Consider the following 23,301-nt stretch of genomic DNA (forward strand, 5'->3'; position numbering starts at 1 on the left):
CTTCTCCAGGGGATCTTCCCAACACAGGGATCAAAGCCAGGTCTCCCACACTGCAGGCAAATTCTTTATTGTCTGAGCCACCAGGGAAGTCCATAGAACTACCATAGCATTCAGTAATTCCACTTACGTGTATTTATTCAATGAAAATGAAAACACTAACTCCAAAAGATATATAGACCTTCATATTTACTACAGCATTATTTACAACAGCCAAGACATAAAACAATCTCTTGACAGATTAACGGATAAAGAAAGTGGAGCATTTATTTACACATACACAGTGAAATATTGTTTAGCCATAAAAAAGAATGAAATCTTGCCAGTTGTGGCAACACGCATGGCCCTTCAAGGCATGACACTAAGTGAAATAAGTCTGACAGAGAAAGACAAATGCTATATGATCTTGCTTAATGTGGAATCTCAAAACAAACAAAAAACAAACCCAAGCCTAGATAACAGAGAACAGTTTGCTGGTTGCCAGAGGCAGAGGGTGAGGTGGGTAAAATGGGTGAAGGGAGTCAAAAGGTACAAGCTTCAGTTATAAATAAGTCATGGGGAAGTAACGTATAGCGTGGCAACTATAGTTAATAATGCCAGGACTTCCCTGGTGGCACAGTGGATGAGAATCCACCTGCCGATGTAGGAGACACAGTTTCAGTGCCTCCTCCAGGAAGATTCCACATGCAGCGGAGTCCCTGTTCCACAGCCGCTGAGCCCACGCTCCAGGGCCAGTGAGCTGCAACCTCGGAAGCCCACGCACCGAGAGCCTGCGCTCTGCAACAAGAGAAGCCACCGCAATTGAGAAGCCCGTATATTGCAGCGAAGAGTAGTCCCCACTCGTTAGAGCTAGAGAAAGCCCTTCCAGCAACAAAGACCCAGAGCAGCCAAAAATAAATAAATGTTTATAGTTAATAATAACATATTGCATATCTGAATATTGCTAAGAGTAAATCTTTAAAGTTCTCATGAGAAAAAAATTCTGTAACTATGTATGGTAAAAGATGTTAACTTGATTTTTTGTGGTGATCATTTCAAAATATATACAAGTATTAAGTTACTATGTTGTACACCTGAAACTAATATAATGTATGCCAATTATATAATGGTTGACCATGAAACAATTAACCATAAAGATGAAAGGTATAGATTTATCTCTTGAGAAATTCAGCTTCATTACCATGATACATTTTATTGCTTGTCTTTTCCTTTTCATTCATTTCATTGCAGAAACTTCAAAAAGGACACAGTAGAATTAATTAGAAATGTTAAGATTGCCCAAAAAAGGAGCACCTAGATTTGATCAAAATCAAGATGAAGAAACCTACCTGGAAAATTTAGCTGTACAGAGAAATGCTTCTGCTTTTTTTGAAAAATATGATCGCAGTGAAGTACAAGAGTTGCTAACTACTGCTCTAGTTAGCTGGCTGTCTGCCAAAGAAGATGTTCGCTCTCAACTAGACATGCCGTGTGGAATTATGAGTCAAATGAATAACGTAGGCTTCTCCACTGCAATCCTTCTGACTCCTGTGGACCCTACTGCCCTCTTAGACTATAGAGAAGTCCATCAGATCATAAGAGAATTGGCTGTTGGAATTTATTGCTTAAATCAAATTCCTTCAGTCAGTTTAGAAGCTAATTACGATCAGAGTTCTTCTTGTCAATTACCCCCAGCTTATTTTGATACCAGAATTGGGCAAATTCTGATCAATATTGACTATATGTTGAAAGCACTGTGGCATGGAATATATATGCCCAAAGAAAAGCGAGCGAGATTTTCTGAATTGTGGCGCACCATCATGGACATTGATCCAGACGGGAAGCCTCAAACAAACAAAGGTATATTCGCAGAGTTTAGTTCAGCAGGTAAGAGAATTTAGCATGTTTTATTTTTATTAGAATCCTCTTTTAGAAATTAAAAGTAATTTATATATGATTTGGTTTTATTTTAGCTACATTTTTTTTCCTCTTTTTTTTTTTTTTTAATTAGTTGGAGGCTAATTACTTCACAACATTTCAGTAGGTTTTGTCATACATTGATTTGGTTTTATTTTAGCCACATTTCTTAAAAGAGATTTTTTTAAATTCCAAAGAATCTATCTTTTCAATAATTAATCTTTTTTTTTTCAATGTCACCTTTTGAATCTTGGTTAGAACCCGAACCACAGAAGTGTTTGTTTGCTTTTTACTACTGTGTGAAGTTCAAATGCATGTGAATAAGATTTGCTTGATGACAATGAGGTGGCCTGACTCACCAGCTATGGGTTGGGTATCCAGGTTTTGTAGCTTTTTGTGTACCAGCAAGCAGTGCCATCTCTTGGAGGTGGTACCTCTATGTCTGCTAATAGCTCTCATTTCCATGCAAGGTCATCAACTTCTGTTGAGAAGAGAGTCCAAGAGTACTGAGTTTAGGCAGAAATTCTCCTCCTCTGGGAGAGAATTAGTCTGTGATGTTGGTGGAATCAGCACAAATGCCACTGGATAGGCGTTTATATCCTCTACTCCTAGGACTGAAGGATCACTAGCTACTAAAAAATCATAGCCATAACTGGAACCTAAAAATCTCTTCTTGTTGTTCAGATCTTTGGATGACTAGGGTGAAGTAATGCAAATGACTGCCAGTAATAGCTAGTAAATTCCATTAAATTTCTGCATCGCCTTGACTGGTCTAGTAGTTCTCTCTTAAAGGGTGCTGATATTTTGACATCCTGTGGATACATTGTTGAAGAGAATATGGCATGGTCAAAATCTTAAAAACTTCTGTTAGCATTCACCCACAAGTTCTATCATTTCTGATAGTTTAGGACCTTCAAGGCTATAAAATATAACTAAACTAGGATATAATTTTAGTAGTCAATGACTCCTCTATCCTGTAAATTGTCTAGTAATCTATTAACTAGTCACTGGAAGATTGTAAGGAACATGGCACAAGTCAGATGGTGTTTCCGCCTGCTTGCATTGACCAAGATGTGTCTGGAAAAGTAAGTTTCATAGTTTGCCCTTCTTGATTGAGATGGTGACAGGAGCTTTGTGAAGATCTGAGCCCCATGGAGGTTATTAAGGATCAGCAGGAGTGGATGGCAGCTTTTAGCAATGTTAGAGCTTTGACAATCCTGACAAAAGTTGGGTTTGCTTCTTTTCTGTTTCCACAAAAATTATTTTGAGGCCCTCATTGGAGAAGAGGTGGGACTAAAGAACCACCATTCCAATCTGGCATGTGTCAAGCAAAGCACAGGCCAGAGATGACAGACTGGTAAAGAAACAATGACCCCTTTTTAGATTCTAGGTAGAAACTAGGTGGATATCTAGGTGGAAACTTCCATTATAGAAGTCAAATTCTGGAGCGTGATCAGGGTTAGAGCTGCACATGGAGGATTCAGTCATTTGTATGTAAAAGTCACAAGAGCCTTTAGATCATCCCGTGAGAGCATCAGTCATAGAGACGTGATCAGGGCAGGAGGGAGCACATGCCCTGTTTTGTATCTAAGGACAGAGGGCTCCCGCCTAGTTGATGATAAAATAAAGTCTGTCAAGCAACTTCGCAGCCCAGCTTCATCTATTGAATCCAGCTGTGCATCCTATCTGAGGCCACCCTCTGAGGATTCCCTCACAGGGGTGCTCCTGGTTGCGGAGATCAGAGCCACATAGAAACATTCTAATCAAGTTGTAGGTGAAGCTGAGGAGCACCCAGAGACTGAAGTTGTCTTCCATTGTCTACATTTCCAGGAGTGATATATGCAGAATTAATCATCAGTACAGCTTAAGCACTGACCAGTTAGGACGGGCATCAGTAATAATGATAATAATCATTAATAAATAATCAGTAATAAACTAGATCTCAGAGGCCTCCCGCTTGCCATATGTACCCTTTGCTGGATCATGAAGCTTTCTAGATTGTCCCGGGGGAGGGAGGCATTCAAAGAGCTCAGGGCTAGAGCAATTCAGTTTAGCAGACAATATCAAAGGTATTTTAACAATGTAGCCATATTGATAGATAGCTAAATATCAGTCCTGGACATTTCTTCTTAATTCTTTCCTGGATGAGAATTCATGTCTTGACTATTATGATCCTACCTTTAAACTTATCTCAAAATCATCCACATTGGTTCATCTCAGCTACAACACACTGATACATCTTTTCTCTAGCCTTACATACTGCAACTGCCTTCTGACTGCTCTCTCTGCCTATTATCCCTTTTCACTGACAATGAATGAGGCTAGAAATCATGCAAATCCAGTCACTCTACCACCATGTGCCTTGGGAGAAATACTGTGTTACACCAAAGCACTTTGTAATATGGGCTGCCGAGCAGGCAAAGAAGAGCATCATTATGTGGACAGAGATTTTCTTCTCTGTCTACCACTGTTCAGGAGTCTGCTAAAGACCCGGCAGCACCAGCATGCCTCAGGCACTTAGCAATGGTACAGGGCAAACAGTGGTAAAGGACCGAGCGGCTCATACACCAGGGGGCTGGAGCAGTCTGCAGGGGGGACGCTCAGCGAGACAGCAGGGATCGTACAGGTTCCCATCACCCACATCAGGAGCATCCCTGTGAAATCCTGCAGGGCAAGCATCAGCTTGCGGGAAAGGCACCTGGACTCTCAGGAGATGGGGCTTTTATGCTGCATGCTTAAGGATGTACAGGGTCAGATACCAGCACACAAGTGCAAAGTGGATTTAGACTAGGTTGCCCCCCAAATTAGGGTCTGAAATGAGGACTTGAGTCAGGGTAGTTTATGACTCCAAGGAGTGAGGAACAAGAAATGCATAGAAAAGGAGGAATCATCAACCCAAGGATACGCTGGTGAGCTTTCACCACTTAGATAATGAGTTACAGTTTGGCTGGAACTCTGGGGAGTCACACAGAATATATTGCAGGATTGTCAGCCTGAGGGATGGAGGAGGGGAACGTGTATTCCCTGGCTTCTCTCCTGCATTGCTCAAAGATTACCTGGGAGTTAACTGTGTGCAGATTTGTTCATCCGTCAGAGTGAGTGACTGGATTCCATCAGGAGTTGCACACAGCAGTGAAGAGGAACCCCAGGGCAAAAGTAAGGGCCACATGCTGCATCTGAGGCAAGGCGTGGTCAGGTTCCATCTGTGTGGGGCTGGTCCATGCAGTGTGGTCAGGTTACATCTGTGTGGGGCTGGTCCATGCAGTGTGATCACGTTACATCTGTGTGGGGCTGGTCCATGCAGTGTGGTCAGGTTCCATCTGTGCAGGGCTGGCCCATGCAGTGTGGTCAGGTTCCATCTGTGCAGGGCTGGCCCATGCAGTGTGGTCAGGTTCCATCTGTGCGGGGCTGGCCCATGCAGTGTGGTCAGGTTCCATCTGTGCGGGGCTGGCCCATGCAGTGTGGTCAGGTTCCATCTGTGCGGGGCTGGCCCATGCAGTGTGGTCAGGTTCCATCTGTGCGGGGCTGGCCCATGCAGTGTGGTCAGGTTCCATCTGTGCGGGGCTGGCCCATGCAGTGTGGTCAGGTTCCATCTGTGTGGGGCTGGCCCATGCAGTGTGGTCAGGTTCCATCTGTGCGGGGCTGGCCCATGCAGTGTGGTCAGGTTCCATCTGTGCGGGGCTGGCTCATGCAGTGTGGTCAGGTTACATCTGTGCGGGGCTGGTTCATGTGGCGTGGTCAGGTTACATCTGTGTGGGGCTGGTCCATGCAGTGTGATCACGTTACATCTGTGCAGGGCTGGCCCATGCGGTGTGGTCAGGTTCCATCTGTGCGGGGCTGGCCCATGCGGTGTGGTCAGGTTCCATCTGTGTGGGGCTGGCCCATGCGGTGTGGTCAGGTTCCATCTGTGCGGGGCTGGCCCATGCGGTGTGGTCAGGTTCCATCTGTGCGGGGCTGGCCCATGCAGTGTGGTCAGGTTCCATCTGTGCGGGGCTGGCCCATGCGGCGTGGTCAGGTTCCATCTGTGCGGGGCTGGCCCATGCGGCGTGGTCAGGTTCCATCTGTGCAGGGCTGGCCCATGCGGTGTGGTCAGGTTCCATCTGTGCGGGGCTGGTCCATGCAGTGTGGTCAGGTTCCATCTGTGCGGGGCTGGTCCATGCAGTGTGGTCAGGTTACATCTGTGCGGGGCTGGTCCATGCAGTGTGGTCAGGTTCCATCTGTGCGGGGCTGGCCCATGCAATGAACCAGAGTGACATACAGAGTGCCAGGGAACACAAGGCGTCTGATAGCGTGTGACTCATGGCGACTTGGCTGTAGCCCCATGATCCCCATTTAGTCCTGGTAGTTGCCGCTGTATAACGGCAAGATGCTGGGAAGACTTGCTATTTCATCTTTCATGGTTGGAGAAACAGCACCTCCTCTCTTGACTGTGAGTCTGGTTTCAAACCTTGCAACTGACCATGTGATTGCCTTAAAAACTGTGCTACAATGGATTTCCAAGGAACTCTGCAAGAAGCCAACAGTACTGGCGGGAAGGAAGACTTGTGAATCAATGAGGACAAGTTCAACTTCAGCTCTCTAATGACTTTGCACAGCACAAAACCACCAGGAAACACCACCCTTAGAAAAACAGTAGCAACAGTAGTGGAGAGTACAGCAGACCAAAAATCTGGTCCTATTCTCCAGTCTGCTGAGAAAGTATGGTAATTAGGGCATCTCCCTTGATCTGATGACCTTATTTAATACTAAAAGCTGGTAGGGTGAAATTGTTATTTTTTTCTTCCTTGACCTTTGTCTGGAATGCTCTTTCCCTCACCCCACTCTTCTGCATTCCTTCCCAGGTTATTGCTACTCATTTTTTGCTGCTTGATTCAGACACCACCTCCTCTGTGCACATTGTACCACTTTTTATTGAAATTGTTGGTTTCATCTCTGTCTTCCTTAATAGATTTTCTGTGCTTGAGAACTCGAGAGCACAGAATTGTGTCTTTTTTTGTCTTTAAATTCTCAACCTACAGTGCTTTGTTGTTTTTTAGTCACTAAGTTGTGTCCAACTCTTCAACCCCATGGACACGCCAGGCTCCTCTTTCATGGAATTTTCCAAGCAAGAACACTTAAGTGGGTTGCCATTTCCTTCTTCAGGGGATCTTCCTGACACAGGGATCAAACCTAGGTCTCCTGCATTGCAGGCAGGCTCTTTACCAGTTTAGCCACAAGGGAAGCCCTTTTAGTTTGAGGAACTGATGGATAAATAGTGCTTTTAACTCTGGAATGAAAGGAATGAAAGAAAAGCAAATTTGGGGGAGAGGAAAAATGGATTTTGTTTGGGAGTGCTTCTAGGACATTCAAGTAAAGATACGAATTCATTTTAGTTCAGTCGCTCAGTCATGTCTGACTCTTTGTGATCCCATGGACTGCAGCATGCCAGGCTTCCCTGTTTATCACCAACTCCTGGAGCTTACTCAAACTCATGTCTACTGAGTCAGTGATGCCATCCAACCATCTCATCTTCAGTCGTCCCCTTCTTCTCCCGCCTTCAATCTTTCCCAGCAAGAGGGTCTTTTCAAAGGAGTCAGTTCTTGAGATCAGGTGGCCAAAGTATTGGAGTTTCAGCTTCAGCATCAGTCCTTGCAATGAATATTCAGGACTGATTTCCTTTAGTAAATCACTGGGGGGCCTCTGCCCAGATGCCATTTTCTTTTTGACTGGTCTGTTTCCTTCTGTCTCCTGCCTTGAGCGGGCAGTGAGTCTGCCGCCTGAGAAGCGAAAGGGGCTGTGGAGCTCTTCATTCCCTCTACTTCCAGTATCTCAGCCTTTCTGCCTCTCTGGGGTGAGAATTGACTTGCTGCATTTTGGCTCTCATCCACCCAAGCCAAATGCTCTAGCTTGTATTTAGATCTATTTTAACTGTCAGAAACACTTCAGTTTCTTTTTCATCTCAGTAATTTATCTTACTCTTTTGCAAAAGGGATATGAATCATGGTGGTCGTCTTAAAAATCCAAGCCTATTCTTGCTTTTTAAATATGTAGATTTGAGGAAGAAAAAAAGGAAAAAGAAAGGGGGGAGACACGCTGACATATTATTTACATTGTAAGGCACATATGTTACAAACAAGCACCATATTTTTTACCAAGTCATATTTTATGATTCTAAGCCATTTTCTCAAGCCTGGATTAAAGTTGTCTAAGACAATTTGACAACAAGAAATGACAATTTCATTATAAATGGAAAGAAAATGTAATATAAGAAATTTGTCATTTATAGTATAGAGTAAAACTAAGTTTTAATTCTTGTCTCATTATGATTTGTTAGTAGGAAAGTTATTTATTATATATATTTAGTTTCTGTTATCAGCAAGAAGAAATGTGTATTATAGGAACTGAATAAACAAATATACTTTATGCCCAAGTAAGAAGCTGATTCTTTGCCTAAAGGAAGACCATATTTCTTGTTGTTCTTCCATATTTTCTTTAATTAAAGATGAGACATATTATTATGTTTCCATGATGTTGCTTTATTCCTTCAAAGAGAATGAAAATCAATTCTTTTTAATTCCACAAGCTTCTCTCTTTCTTTACTCTGCTTAGTTACCATGTATCCATCTGCTTTTCTTCTTTGACAGTTTTAATGGTATTTCATTATTCCTTTGCTGTCATTTTGGAAGAATTTTGAGATGAAACTGTATTCAATCTATTTATCCAGAAGCCAAGTATGAAAATTTCACAATCTTAAATCTTTCTTTTTTACTGTGAAGGTTTGATTGATATTACAAAGGATCCAGACTTTGATGGAATCTATGATGAAGACATGAATGAAGATCCAACATATAATCCCAATAGCCCTGAAGAAAAAGCTGTATTTATGAAATATGCAGAAAATATCCTACTAAAGATGACATTCAGCACCACACAAGTTCAACAGTGTGAAAATGTTTTTATATTTGAAACAGCCTATTGGTTGACTAATGCTATAAAATGTAATCAGGATAATCTTGATATTTGTACCTACCAGAGACTACAGCAAAGATTATATCTTCAAAAAAAGATTATTCAAAAACACTTCGAGAAGAAAAAAGAAATCAGGAAAGGGATAGGATACCTAAAATTAATATGTTTTCTGACTCCATTTCTACTGAGCTTAAAAAAGAAGATGAAAGTTCCATATTTAAGTGGTCTGCTTCAGCCTTTTTCAGGTAAGAGTATTACCAAAATTATATTTAAAATGTAGATACATATTGAATTTATGTTTAAATTCAATTTTGCTTATAGTATGTGGGTCCAAGCATATAGCCAAGCTATAGCATGTTAAAAATAAATAACATGTTAAGATTTGACAGAAAACAACAAAATTCAGTAAAGCAATTACAGAAAAGCAATCTGCAATTCCTTCAATTAAAATACAAATAAATAAAAAACAAAACGTGATGTCTCCAAAGTAATTAAAAATGTCTGGTATATTCACATAGTAAAAGGTACATGTCTTTATCAATTACGAGGACGACTGAAAGACAAAATGATTTCTGAGATATGTTATGTCCATGACAGGATGACGCTATATCGTAGCTCATGCAAAGGATAAATTCGGTGCATTCCTACTCAACATCCCTATTGTGTTTTTCAGGAAAATTAGAAATTGACCCAGATTAACATGGAGCAGTAAAAGATCATGGAGAAGGAAATGGCAACCCACTCCAGTATTCTTTCCTGGAGAATCCCATAGATAAAGGAGCCTGGTGGGCTACAGTCCATGGGGTCGCAAAGAGTCAGACATGACTGAGCGACTGACAGACACACAGACACAAAAGATCATGAATGGTCTTACATTTCTGAAAAGAGAAAGAAGAAAATGTATTAAAAACTTTAATAATATATTGGTCCTATAACAAAAGAGTAGACCAGCGTAAGAGAAGAGGGAGCTGAAATAGGGTCATGTTTATATGGAATTTGACAGGAATACAGAGCAAACTATTCCTCCCACCCAGATTAGCACACAAATTGTGTATTTTCGTTGGTGCTTAAACATATAGGCTTATTTATAGCAGGTTTTCTATTCAGATGGCAGATTTTCAGTAGAAATTTTGCAAACCATTTAATGAAATTTGTGTCATGAGAATTATGATAGTGAAGCTTATAATCCATACCTGTGAACTATTTAAAAATGAACTCATGACAATCTTGACATGGACATGGACATCTCATGGACAATTGTCCAGGGATGTGGGTGGAGGGAGTGTCTTGTGTATGGAACTAATGTGCTCTTTAGAGGATGTTAACTGTACCTGTAATGACTTACTACTTAAATTATTGGAAACAAATATGACTAAATGTTAATAATTAATTTCCATGTGGTGAGATTTGGATGTTACACTTTTCTTTGTAATTTTCTGGACCTTTCGCATTTCTTAAAATGTAAACCTTATATTGAGGAAACTACATTCTGCTAACAAATCAAAATACTGAATAAACCTAATCCTTGCCAGGATTTTAGAAAATTATTTTTAAAAATAAATGTTATATGTGTAGCTTTCTAGAAAAATAAACTGATTATTTTTGCCATATGAGAGATACCCACCTTTTCTTTATCATGTCTCTCTTCCTTAACTAGCTCAGGTAACTTTTGTTTATTTAACTAGAGAGTCTCCATGGCACAGAGTTTCAAATCGCTTTTGATAATTGGGGGTATAATATTAGTCTTGAGCTCACACATAGTAATCAATAAGTAAATTAATGTTTTGAGTATTCTTTTGAAATGTCTGTACAAGGAAACTATCAAAAATGCCCAAAACATATTATATAAATATATTTCAATATTTAAAATATACATTGAGCATAAATAATTTTATAGATTACAATTGTGAAGATTTCCATTTCACATGGATTCTTCTCACTTTATGTAAAAATCAATTGAGACCTCCAAAATATGACTACTTATATCCTATTGTTGAACTTTTAAACAAAATTTTGTTTTCATCTTTTTGAGATGACAAGGTCAAGACAGAGCGAGAATTGCCTCCATTTATTTATGGACGAGATTTTAAATGCCAAAATTTTGACTACAAAGAGGATCAGTATTTTCATGTTCATGGAGGAATTGAATTTGATATCAGCACCCCTTCAATTGAGAATGCTTTGGAAGATTTTAAGGTTTAAATTATTGTTGTTCCTGAAATTGTTTGTCATTTCACAGCTCTTTCATCCTTTTCTCCAACCAGAAGGAGTTTCTGTTTGGTACAGGCACTAGGCGGCTCTCTAAACGATGACCTCCACAACTCGCTAGTTTCTTCACACATCACACAACATACGTGAATATAGTGCCAGTCTGCGTAAGGCCCCGTGTTACATGTCAGAGGCACAACGATCATCCTTGCAGAATTCATAGGCTGTATCTGCCCTGGAATAGTTAACCGAGTACAGAACAAATCCCTGAAAATTAACTACATATTCTTCTATTTTTTCTCAAGGATTAGAACTAAAACAGAGATCCTCCAGAGTTCGAGAACAATAGCTCTTCATCTGGAAAACATAACACATTTCAATTGTCATTGCTTTTCTACTTTCTCCACATTAATTTCTTGTAAAAAAAATTTTTTTCCCTCAAATCCAAATTAGGGATTGTATACATTCAGTTATTATCAGGGTCTCTTGGGATATTTTATTAAAAATTTGTTATTTACATGTATAAAATTTCATCTAAAATAAGTCTTACTATTGTTTATACTTGTTTTTTTAGTAACATAATTTATATTTTAGAATAACTTAGAAAAAATACGGGATTGTGCTGTTAATACATTTGCAGAAGACACAGGATACAAAGAATATTACTCAATACCAGTCATGAAATTTAATGGAAAAAGGTAAGGAACTGTTAGTAACTATTCACAGTATCACAACTTGTTGAAAGCAGAAAACAGGAAACTGTAATGCAAAGGCTAACTTCAAACTTCAGGATGGAGATCCTGGAACAATAATAACCCCCGTGAATGACTACAAACTCTCTAAAGTATTAAATGTTAGATTTATGACTTCATACACCTTGATACAGTTTCCCTGGTGGTTCAGTGGTAAAGAATCCGCCTGCCAATGCAGGAGATTAGGGTTCGCTCCATGGATGGGAAAGATCCCCTGGAGAAGGAAACAGCAAGCTACCCCAGTATTCCTGCCTGGGAAATCCCACGGACAGAGGAGCCTACAGTCCTCCGTAGCCTCGTGGCTACAGTCCATGGGGTCACAAAAAGGTTGACATGACTTAGCATCTAAATGACAATAACACCTTAATACATTCTGTGTAATAATCCTTAGACATGGTAATTCGTTCTTACAATGAACACAGTGGTTAAATGGGGATGGAGGTGTTTTTGTCATAGAAAATTGTAACTGTTATAGAAAAAGTTTTGCCAGCATTCCAAGTCAGAAAAACTTGAAATTTTTTCTTTATTTTTTTTTTAACAGCTACTATGTGATCAGTTTTGAACTTGAAATTTTCTATCAGCAGCTGTATAAGACACAGTGGTGGGGAGCCATAAATGAAATAGTGAACAATTTGAGGCTGAAAAGACTTCCGCTGACAGATGCTCAATTACATGAACAATTCAAGAAAAAATTTGGTTTCAAGAAAGCTATGAAATGCAAGGTATTTCAGTGATTGCTGCATAGTTTAGTATAAGAAATTATAAATAAGTATCTCAAATTTTTATCATAGGGATAAATAATAGGTTAAATGGAGTCTTTAATATGCAATTAAGATTCTACATTTTAGTAGCCAAAAATTCTGAGTTATACATTTCTGGCCAAGTTAAAAAACAAACAGTTTATGAATGGAATTGCAATTAATCTTAATAATAGCTAATATTTATGGAGTGCTTATTTTGTATGCTAGGCACTGCTATAAATTCTTTCAACAAACTCTTTCTAGATGCTAGTACTATTGTTATCAATCTTATTTTACAAATGAGACATTTGACTTGCAGTGAGTTGAGGGTCTTTCCCAAATCACACAGTTAGTAAATTGCAGAATCAGACTTCAGTTGTGGGGACTAAATCTAAGGAGCAACCCTGGTATCCTAAATCACATCTCTATATCTGCTTCAATATGCCTTGACTTACAGCTTTTGAAACTGATAAATTAAGTGATGAGTTCACCAATTTCAAAGGGCACATTGGCATTTATTTACCATTTATTTGTTTTAATGTGAATAAATGTTAAGTATTGATAAACTTAGTTTAATTTAAAAACATTGAGTGGTCAGAACATCTAAAAATGGGACATTTTCACCTCTCCACCTCTCCACTTAAAGCAAAGAAGACTACTCTTGTAGCTGTATATTTCAAGTCTCTGGACTTCTAAGTTAGACTGCTATTAAGTTAGAGAAGGAATTTGATGTCCATTTGCTTTTTAAATATTTCAGAAGGGTATTTGTCTACCTTCCTTGAATTGTCTCCTGAAAAGAAAGATCTACAACTCCTCCTTTGTAAAAAGGAAGGAAAAAAATTTCCCCAAAATATTTTTAAAGTCCTCAGAGTTTTTTTTTTTTTTAAGTCCTCAGAGTTTCTTATAACCCTAACAACTTCATTGCCCAGTGAGACACTTTACACACGGATCTTGTGAAAATTCTACTGTAATCAGACACCGATCATGTGATTACATTAACATAGTTCATTGTCCTTTTTCTCCTTTCACTAAATTTTAGGTGCATTTTGAAAACACTAATTCTGACCTTCCTCATAATTTTAGAGTATCCCATTTGGTATGAAGTCTGCTGTTGAAAGAGGATTATATGCTGTTTTCCATACATTTAGCCGTAAAACCTCAAGCTCAGCGATCAATGTTTCAGACGAGGCAGGTTATGCTATTTTCCATCATGCTGCTCTACACAACAGAGTCCCAATCATATGTCAGCTGTGCAATGCCAACTTCAACGTCAATCAGAGACGCTTCATTATACTTAGCCAAGGTGCCATCAAGTTTTTATCTCTTAAAATGTTTTTCTTTTACTTCAGCATTACAAATGCATGTTGATTTTAACACAAGGTTAAAATTTAGTATTGGAGACTAGAGCAGTTGTTTCTGTTTTATTTATCTCAGAGGGGCTCCTTTTAGTTTTCCAAGTATCACCTGTTGCTCTCTTACAGAGTATTATTCATTTGTTTATTGTGTTTCCTTCATTGAATATAAGCTCCATGAAGGGCAAGGATTTGGTTTCCTTTGTTTGCCATGGTATCCTAGGGCCCAGAAGAAAACCTGGCCTTGGTAGATGGTTGAGAAATACTTGTTGAATGAATGGCATGATGGTGAATTCAGGGTAGTATTTGATAATCACTGACATAATTAATATACAGTGATGTACTGTAGAAATTCTGAGAAAAGGGAGATAATTAGCGATCCCAACAGAACACCCTGTTCTTATCCCAGGTTCTTAACCAGGTAATAATTTCTTCATACTACATAAACATATGTAATAACAAATTCCTCTGTAATCATGATTTTAGGATTAATGACCCCTTTAAGGCTAACCTGGTTTAAACTTTAAAAAGCAAAATTTTCTGATTATTAGAATTACATACATATTTATATGTTCATTGGAATAAATTTAACCAGTATAAAAATAATAAAAGTGAAAATGAAAGGAGAAGCCCTCCATAACTGAAGAGGGGAGATAAGGTCTGATGCAACAATACTGGCAATAAGAAATGGTGATTTTATATTTTAACATCTTGTCTTAAGAAGCTGTGTTAAATTTTCACACCAAAACAAAATGTGCTTCTTTAATCCTGTTGAATGTTGAACAATTTCGTACTCTGTCATTATAATTTAAATGTTTTGGCACTAAGATGCTTCTTTACTTAATTAAAATATTCAGTAGACAATGAACTTAGTTAAAATAGAGCAAAATTCAGACAAAATGTAGTAGATGACCTGTTATTTAAAGATGTGTTTTAAGAGTTTTTGATGTTAAAACAAAAAAAAGCTTTCATAATTAAAGTTTCTGTGCCATATTGTGACTACATAGATTTCCATTTGCTGAGAACTGAGTAGAGTCTGAGGTCTGGAAAATATCTAACTACTGGCAATGTCTATGTATTATGACTTCACCAACACAAAGCTGTCCCCTGTGAATTTTGGCCAGCCACGTGGAAGGCAGCACTCCTGGGTCTGTCTGACACCATATCAGGTGCATACGCATGCCTAGATGGCTTTGCCAAAAATTACACTCAGTCCTGTGTGATGCAACCTGTCACCTGCATCTCAACATAGTCATTTTGCTCACCTTCATATGAGTCAATTTTGACTAATTGGGAAACTGTTACATGTTAATAATCATACTTCTATATGTATTCCTTTTTAAAACAGAGCCATCAAAAGTAGACATGAAAAAAGAAAGAAATGGTAAGACTTAAGTAAAATAGTTCACATTTTTAAAAGTTCACTGCATATATTAAAACTTATAGTATATAATCTTCAAAATGCTGTCACATGAGGAGAACACAAAATGATCTTTCCATACAATTTGAAGTGTATATTTTTTCTACCTGTGATTATTTATTCACATTTTTTCAGTTTGGGCAGTAGTTCCTTTTTTAGCCATGGAATTTGCAAATTATCTCTACGTATTTTTAGAAAATAAGGCCCCAAATGGGTTTTACGCCCCCTAAATGAGCAGTTAATATGATTTAGATATACTGCCACCTAATGACAGTCACTTTCTGTGCAGTCTGAGATTGCATCATTCTTGCTGAGGTGAGACTTTAACCCAAGTATTGTATACGCAGAAATCAGGAAAAGTTTTAAAGGATACACCCTGTATGTATATATATATATATATATATATATATATATATATATATATATATATATATATAAGACTATACCTTCATACTCTATATAAGATAATTCAAAGAGGGTTTATTTTTAAAGAAATCATTTGCAAAGACCTGGATTTTGTAAGGGGAAGAGTGATAGTCATTCAGTCGTGTCTGACTCTTTGCAACCCTATGGACTGTAGCTCACCAGGCTTCTCTATCCATTGGATTCTGCAGGCAAGAGTACTGGAGTGGGTTTCCATTGCCTTCTCCAGGGGATCTTCCCAACTCAGGGATCAAGTCTGGGTCTCCTGCATTGCAGGCAGATTTTTTTCTCATCTGAGCTGCCAGGGCAGCCTAGTGGAAGGGCAATGGTTACTGAAACCAGCCTCTTCCCGTTGATGGGAGAACAGCTAACCAGAGGTGACCAGAGAGGTTAGGGGTCCGGACCCCACCTCCTCCTCCTCCAGGCTCCCGCCGGGGCTCCCCACTGGCAGTTACCGACAAGAAGACAAAACGGCAGGGGTTGCAAAATCTGCAGAGGCCTGCAAAATCTGAAGAGAGCAAAAAGGGCGATAGAGGGAGGTGAGTGGCCTGGGATGGGGCGGGGGGGGGGGGGGGGGTGGGGAGGGAAGCTTATCTACTGGCCCGTCTACACTGTAGGAATTTACAGCAGAGTAAGGCTTCCCTGGTAGCTCAGATGGTAAAGAATCTGCCTGCAATGCAGGAGACCTGGGTTTGCTCCCTGGGTTGGGAAGATTTCCTGGAGAAGGAAATGGCTACTGACTCCAGTATTCTTGCCTGGAGAATCCCGTGGGCAGAGGAGCCTGGTGGGTTACAGTCCATGGGGCCCCAAAGAATAGGACACGGCTGAGCAGCAAACACTTTCAGCAATGGTATACCTCTGACATTCTTGCTCTATTTTTAAATTTTTCTTTCCTAAATATTACTTATGGCTACCTTGTATAATATTTATTTGTTTACTCTGACTCCCTGAATTGAATATAAGGTCTATAAAGGGCAAGGATTTGGTTTACTTTGCCATGGCATCCCAGAAGAAAGCCTGGCATAGTAGGTGGTCAGGAATGGTTATTGAGTGAACACATGATGGATGAAGTCAGGGAAGTATTTCAAAATCACTGACATTATTAGTATAGAGTAATGGACTATAGAAGTTCAGGAAAGAGGGAGAGAGAGAAAGGTCCCAAAAATGCGTCTGTTCTTTAGAGCAGAGTGCTCTCTTTACCTGAGAGGGATTTCTTCAGACTGTATAACTCCCTCCAGAACGTCCCTGATTCGAGCATGACCGGGACAGTGTTTCTCAGTCCCAGCACCACTGACGCGGTGGGCTGATGATTCTGTGATGTGAGGGCTGTCCTGCGCACTGTGAGACGTTTAACAGCGTCCCTGGCCTCTACCCTCTGAATGCCACTAGTGACCCGCACTCCAGCTGTGCCGACCAAAAATTCCACCAGACATTGCTTATGTCGGTGGGGCGGGGGGGGGGCTTTATCCCACTATCATGGGGTAAAATTTTCAAGTGTGTAGGAATCACATGTATCTTGTTAAATGCAGACTGACTCAGCGCCTGGGTGAGAGCCGAGATCCTGCACTCCCGTTAAACATGCTTTAAAGGAGTAGGAGGGGGATGAAAGAGTATTATTCCTGCCCCTTGGCTGTGCTGAAATATTTTTTGGAAGAGGATAGAGAGGAGAAGGAGAAGATCCTGTGGAGGTTTCTGCTCCAGTAAGCTGTGTTCTCTGTAGTCTTCCTGCCTACCTCTCGAGTTTTAGGAGCAGCATTTCTGCCCTGTGACTTCACTTCTCTAATGGATCTGAGAAGAGCTGTTCATTTTTCAGTTTGTTCAAGTTTCTCTTTGCTGTTAGGATGGATTGGGGAGTTTTAAGCTCCTTACATGCTAGACCAGAAACTAGAAGACTAAGCAGTAATTTTAACTAATTAGATTTGGCTCAGATGTTATGTATTATTAAAGGCTATGATATAGAACTTAGACTACTAAGACAGGCAGGAAGCCATTGAAATTTTCTGAGTTGGGAGAAAAACATTGCTTCACTGAGGAAATCCCATTTTGGCTGAGGAATAAATAAGGTTTAGGTAGACCCCAATCACAGAAGTATTGTTTGGGAGAAGGAAGCTTTCAGACAGCAGAAATAGCCCAGAGTGATCAGATAATTCATCATCCAAATCAAGGAGTTAGAAAATGAACGGGCATTATTAATTTTATGCTGGGCAACAGACATTGACCAGTACTTTCCTGGGAGCCTGGAATGTGTGGTCTGTCACTGTATATTCAAGGAGCTACAAGAATGAAGAGAGCAAGGTGTGTATGTTGTGTTTCTGTCCATCTATCTTACCTCTCTCTCTTTCTTCCCTTCTTTTTCTTCTTTGAAGGAAGATGGTTCAGGTTAAGTTGGAGCTAGTGCATCCTTTTTTTGTACTCATGATCAAGTGGTCTCAGGAAGCCACTGAAGAGTTTTAAACAAGAGGTTAAAAGATCAGATTTACATTTTGAAAGTGAATTGGGAAGGGCAAGAGCAAAGTGGGGATATCAGTTGAGGTTCTAGAGATACTTAGACTTGGTGATGTGAGTGCATGCTCAGTCACTCAGTTGTGTCCAACTCTTTATAACACCGTGGACTGCAGCCCACCAGGCTCCTCTGTCCATCCCAGCAAGAATACTGGAGCGGGTTGCCATTTCTTATTTTAGCAGATCTTCCCAATCCAGGGATTGAACCCGTGTCTCCTGCATTGGCAGGCAGACTTCTTACCACTGAGCCTCTTGGGAATCCTCCAGACTTAGTAATGAGGGCTGGTTATGAAGATGAAATGAGAGGACTCGTCCAGGTTTCTGGTTTATAGAATTGGCTGGATGACAATATCCTTCATGAATTAGGGAGCAATGAAAGAGGATCAAGTTTGGAGGAAAAGATGGGAATTCAATTTTGAATACGATAAGTTTGAAGTGGGGTGTGGAGATGCCTAGTGAGATAATAGATCTGGAGTTTGGAGAATAAATCAGATCTAGAGGCATAATCCTAGGAGTTATCAACTTATAGGTTGTACATGAAGCCATTGAGGAGATAAAAGTCTTAAGGCTCATTTTGACATCAGGACAATGAAAAGGTCCCAAAGGAGACTGCACAATAAGTAGCCCGAGAGATTAGAGAAAAACAAGAGGGTCTCATATCTCAAAAGCCAAGGGAAGAAACCATTTTAAAACTGAAGTGTTCAACTTAGTGTTGAAAAGATGAGAATTGAAAAATACCCACTGGGATTTAGTGACATAGAGACCTTTTATGAGCATATATATTTTTTTAATTTTAAAGAACTTTATCATACTACAAAGCATTTGAATAAAATGGAAAATAATTTAAACAAGAAATAGTTTATAACACTGATAAGACTATTTTATATATTGACTTAATTTTTCAAATATTTAATATTTTGAGTGTTATATTTATTCTTTGTAACTTATAAACAAGTATTTATTTTTAATGGTCAGGTATCCCAAGTTAAAGAAATATAGAGTTGCCTAAATTAATCCTTTTAGTGCTCTTCTTAGAGCTTTTATATCACACAGAACTAAGCTCTGTGGTTGGACACGATTAATAAAAAGGCATGTTTTTTAGGAATGTTAGATCCTTGAGCACTGCAGTAATTGTCTATCCATTCTAGGTCCAACACCTCTACACCTGGCAGCACAAGCTTGCTCCTTAGAAACAACCATCTGTCTGCTCTGTTTCAAAGCTGATTACACACTTTCTGAAAAAAGAGGCTGGATGCCGATTCACTTTGCTGCTTTCTATGACAATATCTGCATCATAATTGTTCTCTGCAGGAAGGATCCTAGTTTACTAGAAGCTGAGGCAACAGCTGAGTAAGTTGTAAAAATACAAATTTCTGCTTTCATGTCTTGCCCCAAACACTGACACTAGAAGGAACAGTTGTCATGACTGATTTGAAAGGCTATATATCGGGCTTACTCTGCTGCCTTTTCTGGTTACTATCTTCTTCTACCACTTATCTTTAGAATTTATAAAGATCGAACTTCTATTAACCTATACAAGTTTTCTGGAAGAATAAGGAGTAAGTCTTTGGAAGTTTTTCCTAACCTTTTCCCAAAGGGTGGTTCTACAGATTAGTTTATTAAGTTAACTACTTAGTGTCAGAAGAAACACGAAACAAGGGGAGAAAGTTGTTCTAAATTGAGCCTTAGACAACCAGGAGGCCGCTCCAGACCAAGGTGGACAGACCATGGACAACAGGAGAAATATCTAGTGGTATCCAAGACAGAAAGACAACACGAAGAGGGAAAACAACTTTGCAATAGGGAAACAGCCCAAACAACGTTCTGTTTTACAATTTAGCTAACTCGCAACCTTCAGGGTGAAGGTAAACTTCTCCTGAGGGAAATAATCTAGCTACCAGGTTATTGTTTTGATTTAGGCAGAGTTTCAGATATCTCTGAATCGTCAAATAACTTGTCCATTATTATTCACTGTAGAAATCCTCCCTAGGTTGGGGCAGAGCTGTGTGTGGAGAAAGCTTTCTGGAAACCAGGATCTCTGGCTAATAGATTCTCTGGCAAATAGACTCTGGAAAGAGCCAAGAAACATGGAGATCTGAGTTCAGTTCTTAGTTCTGTCATATTTTGACAGTGTGTCTTTGAGTGCAAGTGGGGTAAAAGACTGGAAGCACTAAAAACGTCAAACAATTGCAAATCAGAAGTTGAAGTAAGCAGCTATCTGTGACCATAAGGAGGAAGCAAAGGATTTGTAGAGAGGACAGTTACCAAGGTTGAGATCTATGTGGAGCTCAGTGAGAAGTGTGACATGTGTGATATGGAGACAGATTAGGAGGGTATGACGGGGACCTGAGCGATCAGGACACAGATGGTGGTTAGCATGGGTGTTGAAGTCACTGATAACAGAAAGCAGGCATGTTGGCAAGGCAGTCAACACATGAGCTAGGATGGTGGAAGGGACCCACTGCAGGAGGGCAGTAGCAGTGTGGACCTGGAAAGGGTAATATAATCTGATAACCTATTTTTCAAGTGAGGGGAATCAGAGCGATGGTATTAGAAGTATCATAGAAGAAATCTTTATTCCTACCATGAGTAGGAGAAAGAAAGGAACAGGAAGAGAACATTCTTGTTCAAATAGAAAAGGAAGAAAATGAAGAGATGTTTACTCATAAAAGACAATTTTCCCTGGGCCCAGGAAAAAGAGGATAGAGAGGCTTGGGCCAGCTGAATATTGGTGAGTTCAAGGACAGGCAGCAAGAGAAAGGGGTTTCCTGAAGAGAAGGCATGGGTGTAAGGACTAGAAAATTAATATCTGGGGCCATGTAATATGGTGAAAAAAGGAAAGGAGACTATGTCTGAAGGCTGTGCTAGTAAGCTGACTGTTGTGACTCTCATTCTTTTACGGACAATGAGGTAATCCAGTTTGCTTAAGGTCTCATTGTTAGTCAATAGATCTGATAGTATTGTCAAGGTTGCCTTGACAAAGATAGCCCCAAGTATCTGTATTTTTAAAAAGGATAAATGTAGTTCTTTTTCGTGAAGTCCAGGTTGGTGGTTGAATGCTAGGGTAACAGGTTGGCAATATGAGAAACCCAGAGGTCCTGTTGTTGCTTCTTCTTGTGTGGTTTCCCCATTCTGGTACAAAATGACCACTTCTGCTTTCATTATTATGCCTGCATTCTAGCCTTGAGAGAAAGAGAGAGAAAAAGTAATGGCACACTCCATTTCCCTCCAAGGAATCGCCGGGTAACTTCTACTAACACCACACAGGCCAAACTCAGTCGTGTGGCCGTACCTCTTCACAGGGAAGCGAGGAAATGTGGCATTGGGCTGGCCTGTCTTGTCCCCAACCAAAAGACCTCCACTGTCTAAAAGGCAGATCCTGAGTTTTTGCCAAAAACTGTCAGTTTCTGCCACACTGAGGAAGCTGGCATTTGAGAGGTGGACCTGAGTTGCAAAGAGATGGGTTGACACACTTTCTGAGCCTCAGTTTCACCATTTGTAAAATGGGCTGATAATACTTGCCTTGCTTCTTCACCTTCTTTCATAGACTTGTTGTGAGGAATCAGTGAGATGGCATATTCTAAGAACTCTGTATAGATTATATCAACTTCTGAACAGATTATAAGGCATGATAATTAAGTTGGGAGGGAGGGTGGGGCAAACACTAAGGACAGCTAAAACCAGGGAGGCAAATCTATTTACCTGTGGTATATACAGAAGAATACTGTGTAAGGAAGAGACGGTGATGTAGCAACCAGAGTTCCTCCAACAGCAGCTTGGATAGCGTTACAAACTCTGACACTAGATGTGTGCTCAGCTATTAGGAGGTTTTCCTCTGTTTTTAGGAATCAGTGTACGCCGCTGCTGCTTGCTGCCACATCAGGGGCCCTGGACTCTATTCAATACCTGCTTTCTCTTGGTGCTAACTGGAGAAAAACAGATACTAAAGGAAACAACATCATTCATTTGTCAGTGCTAACCTTTCACACAGAGGTGCTCAAGCATATAATAGAGTTAAATATTCCTGAACTCCCAGTTTGGAAAACATTGGTAGGTGAGTATGGAGTACATCCTCTCTTTATAAATAAATGCTCTTATCATTATTCAATTTAATTATTGATACTCATTCTGAAACAGAATAAAGCATGCATCATATTTTGAGTTAAAACCAAAAATACAAAAATACTGAACTGTTTTTATTTTTGTATGTGAAAAATTAGTTTTATTTCTAAATTAAAAAAAAAGAATAATAACCCAGATGATAATTTATACAATTACATTTATTTTTAATTTTCCAACTTTCTCCAAAAGCAACTGTCCTCTGTTCCATCAAAAAAAAAAAAAAAAAAAGAAGAAGAAGAAATAGGAAATTAAAGAGTTTGAGTGGAAAATACAAGATTCATTCCTCACCTCCTAATTTTAGAAACAGTTTCAGCAACATCTTTCCTCATATTTTGATAATGTTGTATGAAAAAATTCTATTTGAGGTTCCCCCCCACTCAATTTTTATTTGATCTAGCCAGAAATATTATAAAGGTAAGAATTCCTGGCCAACTGAATGTACACATCTAATTTTACTCCCTCCTAAGTCCCAACTAAAATTACATGGAGATTAAATAGCAGCAAACAAGCACTGAAGAGAAAACCAGAAGCAGCAATAAAATGTTGAAAGGAGACTGGCAACTCCTAGGACCTAGCAGACCAGACACACCCATTCCAAGTCAACTGTGGGAAAGCTGGGAACATCTCAGATTCGCGCTACAAATCCCCACTAGGCTGGCTGGAGAGCTTTCTGCAGAGGCTAACCAGGAAAGACCTACAGATCTAAAGAGGCAATTCTCTCCGACTAACTGGAGACTGGGAATCTGAACCAAGAGAAAAGCAAAGCACATTTCAAAGATGACAGCAAAGGGAAGTCGCAGAATGGAAAGAGTGTTCCCAGACCAGCAGGAAAATGTGGGAGTGATGACCAACAAGGACAGAGAGAACTAAGCAGATGAGATAAAATAAAGAAATTATCACCTCAGGTGATACATACATATATGTTTATATATACTATCTAT

At 39.7% G+C, this 23,301-nt stretch overlaps 1 protein-coding gene across 1 annotated transcript in view; it reads left to right on the plus strand.

Moving 5' to 3' along the window:
* The first annotated feature begins 1,262 nt into the window (after window positions 1-1,262).
* Window positions 1,263-23,301, plus strand: part of ANKAR (ankyrin and armadillo repeat containing) — a 51,130-nt gene continuing 29,091 nt past the window's right edge. Inside the window, exons 1-8 of the mRNA XM_065931917.1 lie at window positions 1,263-1,863; window positions 8,649-9,086; window positions 10,874-11,037; window positions 11,644-11,747; window positions 12,343-12,523; window positions 13,625-13,844; window positions 19,387-19,588; window positions 22,084-22,292. Coding sequence (XP_065787989.1) covers window positions 1,263-1,863; window positions 8,649-9,086; window positions 10,874-11,037; window positions 11,644-11,747; window positions 12,343-12,523; window positions 13,625-13,844; window positions 19,387-19,588; window positions 22,084-22,292 — 2,119 coding nt within the window. The remainder of the gene's footprint in view (window positions 1,864-8,648; window positions 9,087-10,873; window positions 11,038-11,643; window positions 11,748-12,342; window positions 12,524-13,624; window positions 13,845-19,386; window positions 19,589-22,083; window positions 22,293-23,301) is intronic.

The sequence above is a fragment of the Muntiacus reevesi genome, chromosome 3, assembly GCF_963930625.1.
Source record: "Muntiacus reevesi chromosome 3, mMunRee1.1, whole genome shotgun sequence".
Taxonomy (NCBI): domain Eukaryota; kingdom Metazoa; phylum Chordata; class Mammalia; order Artiodactyla; family Cervidae; genus Muntiacus; species Muntiacus reevesi.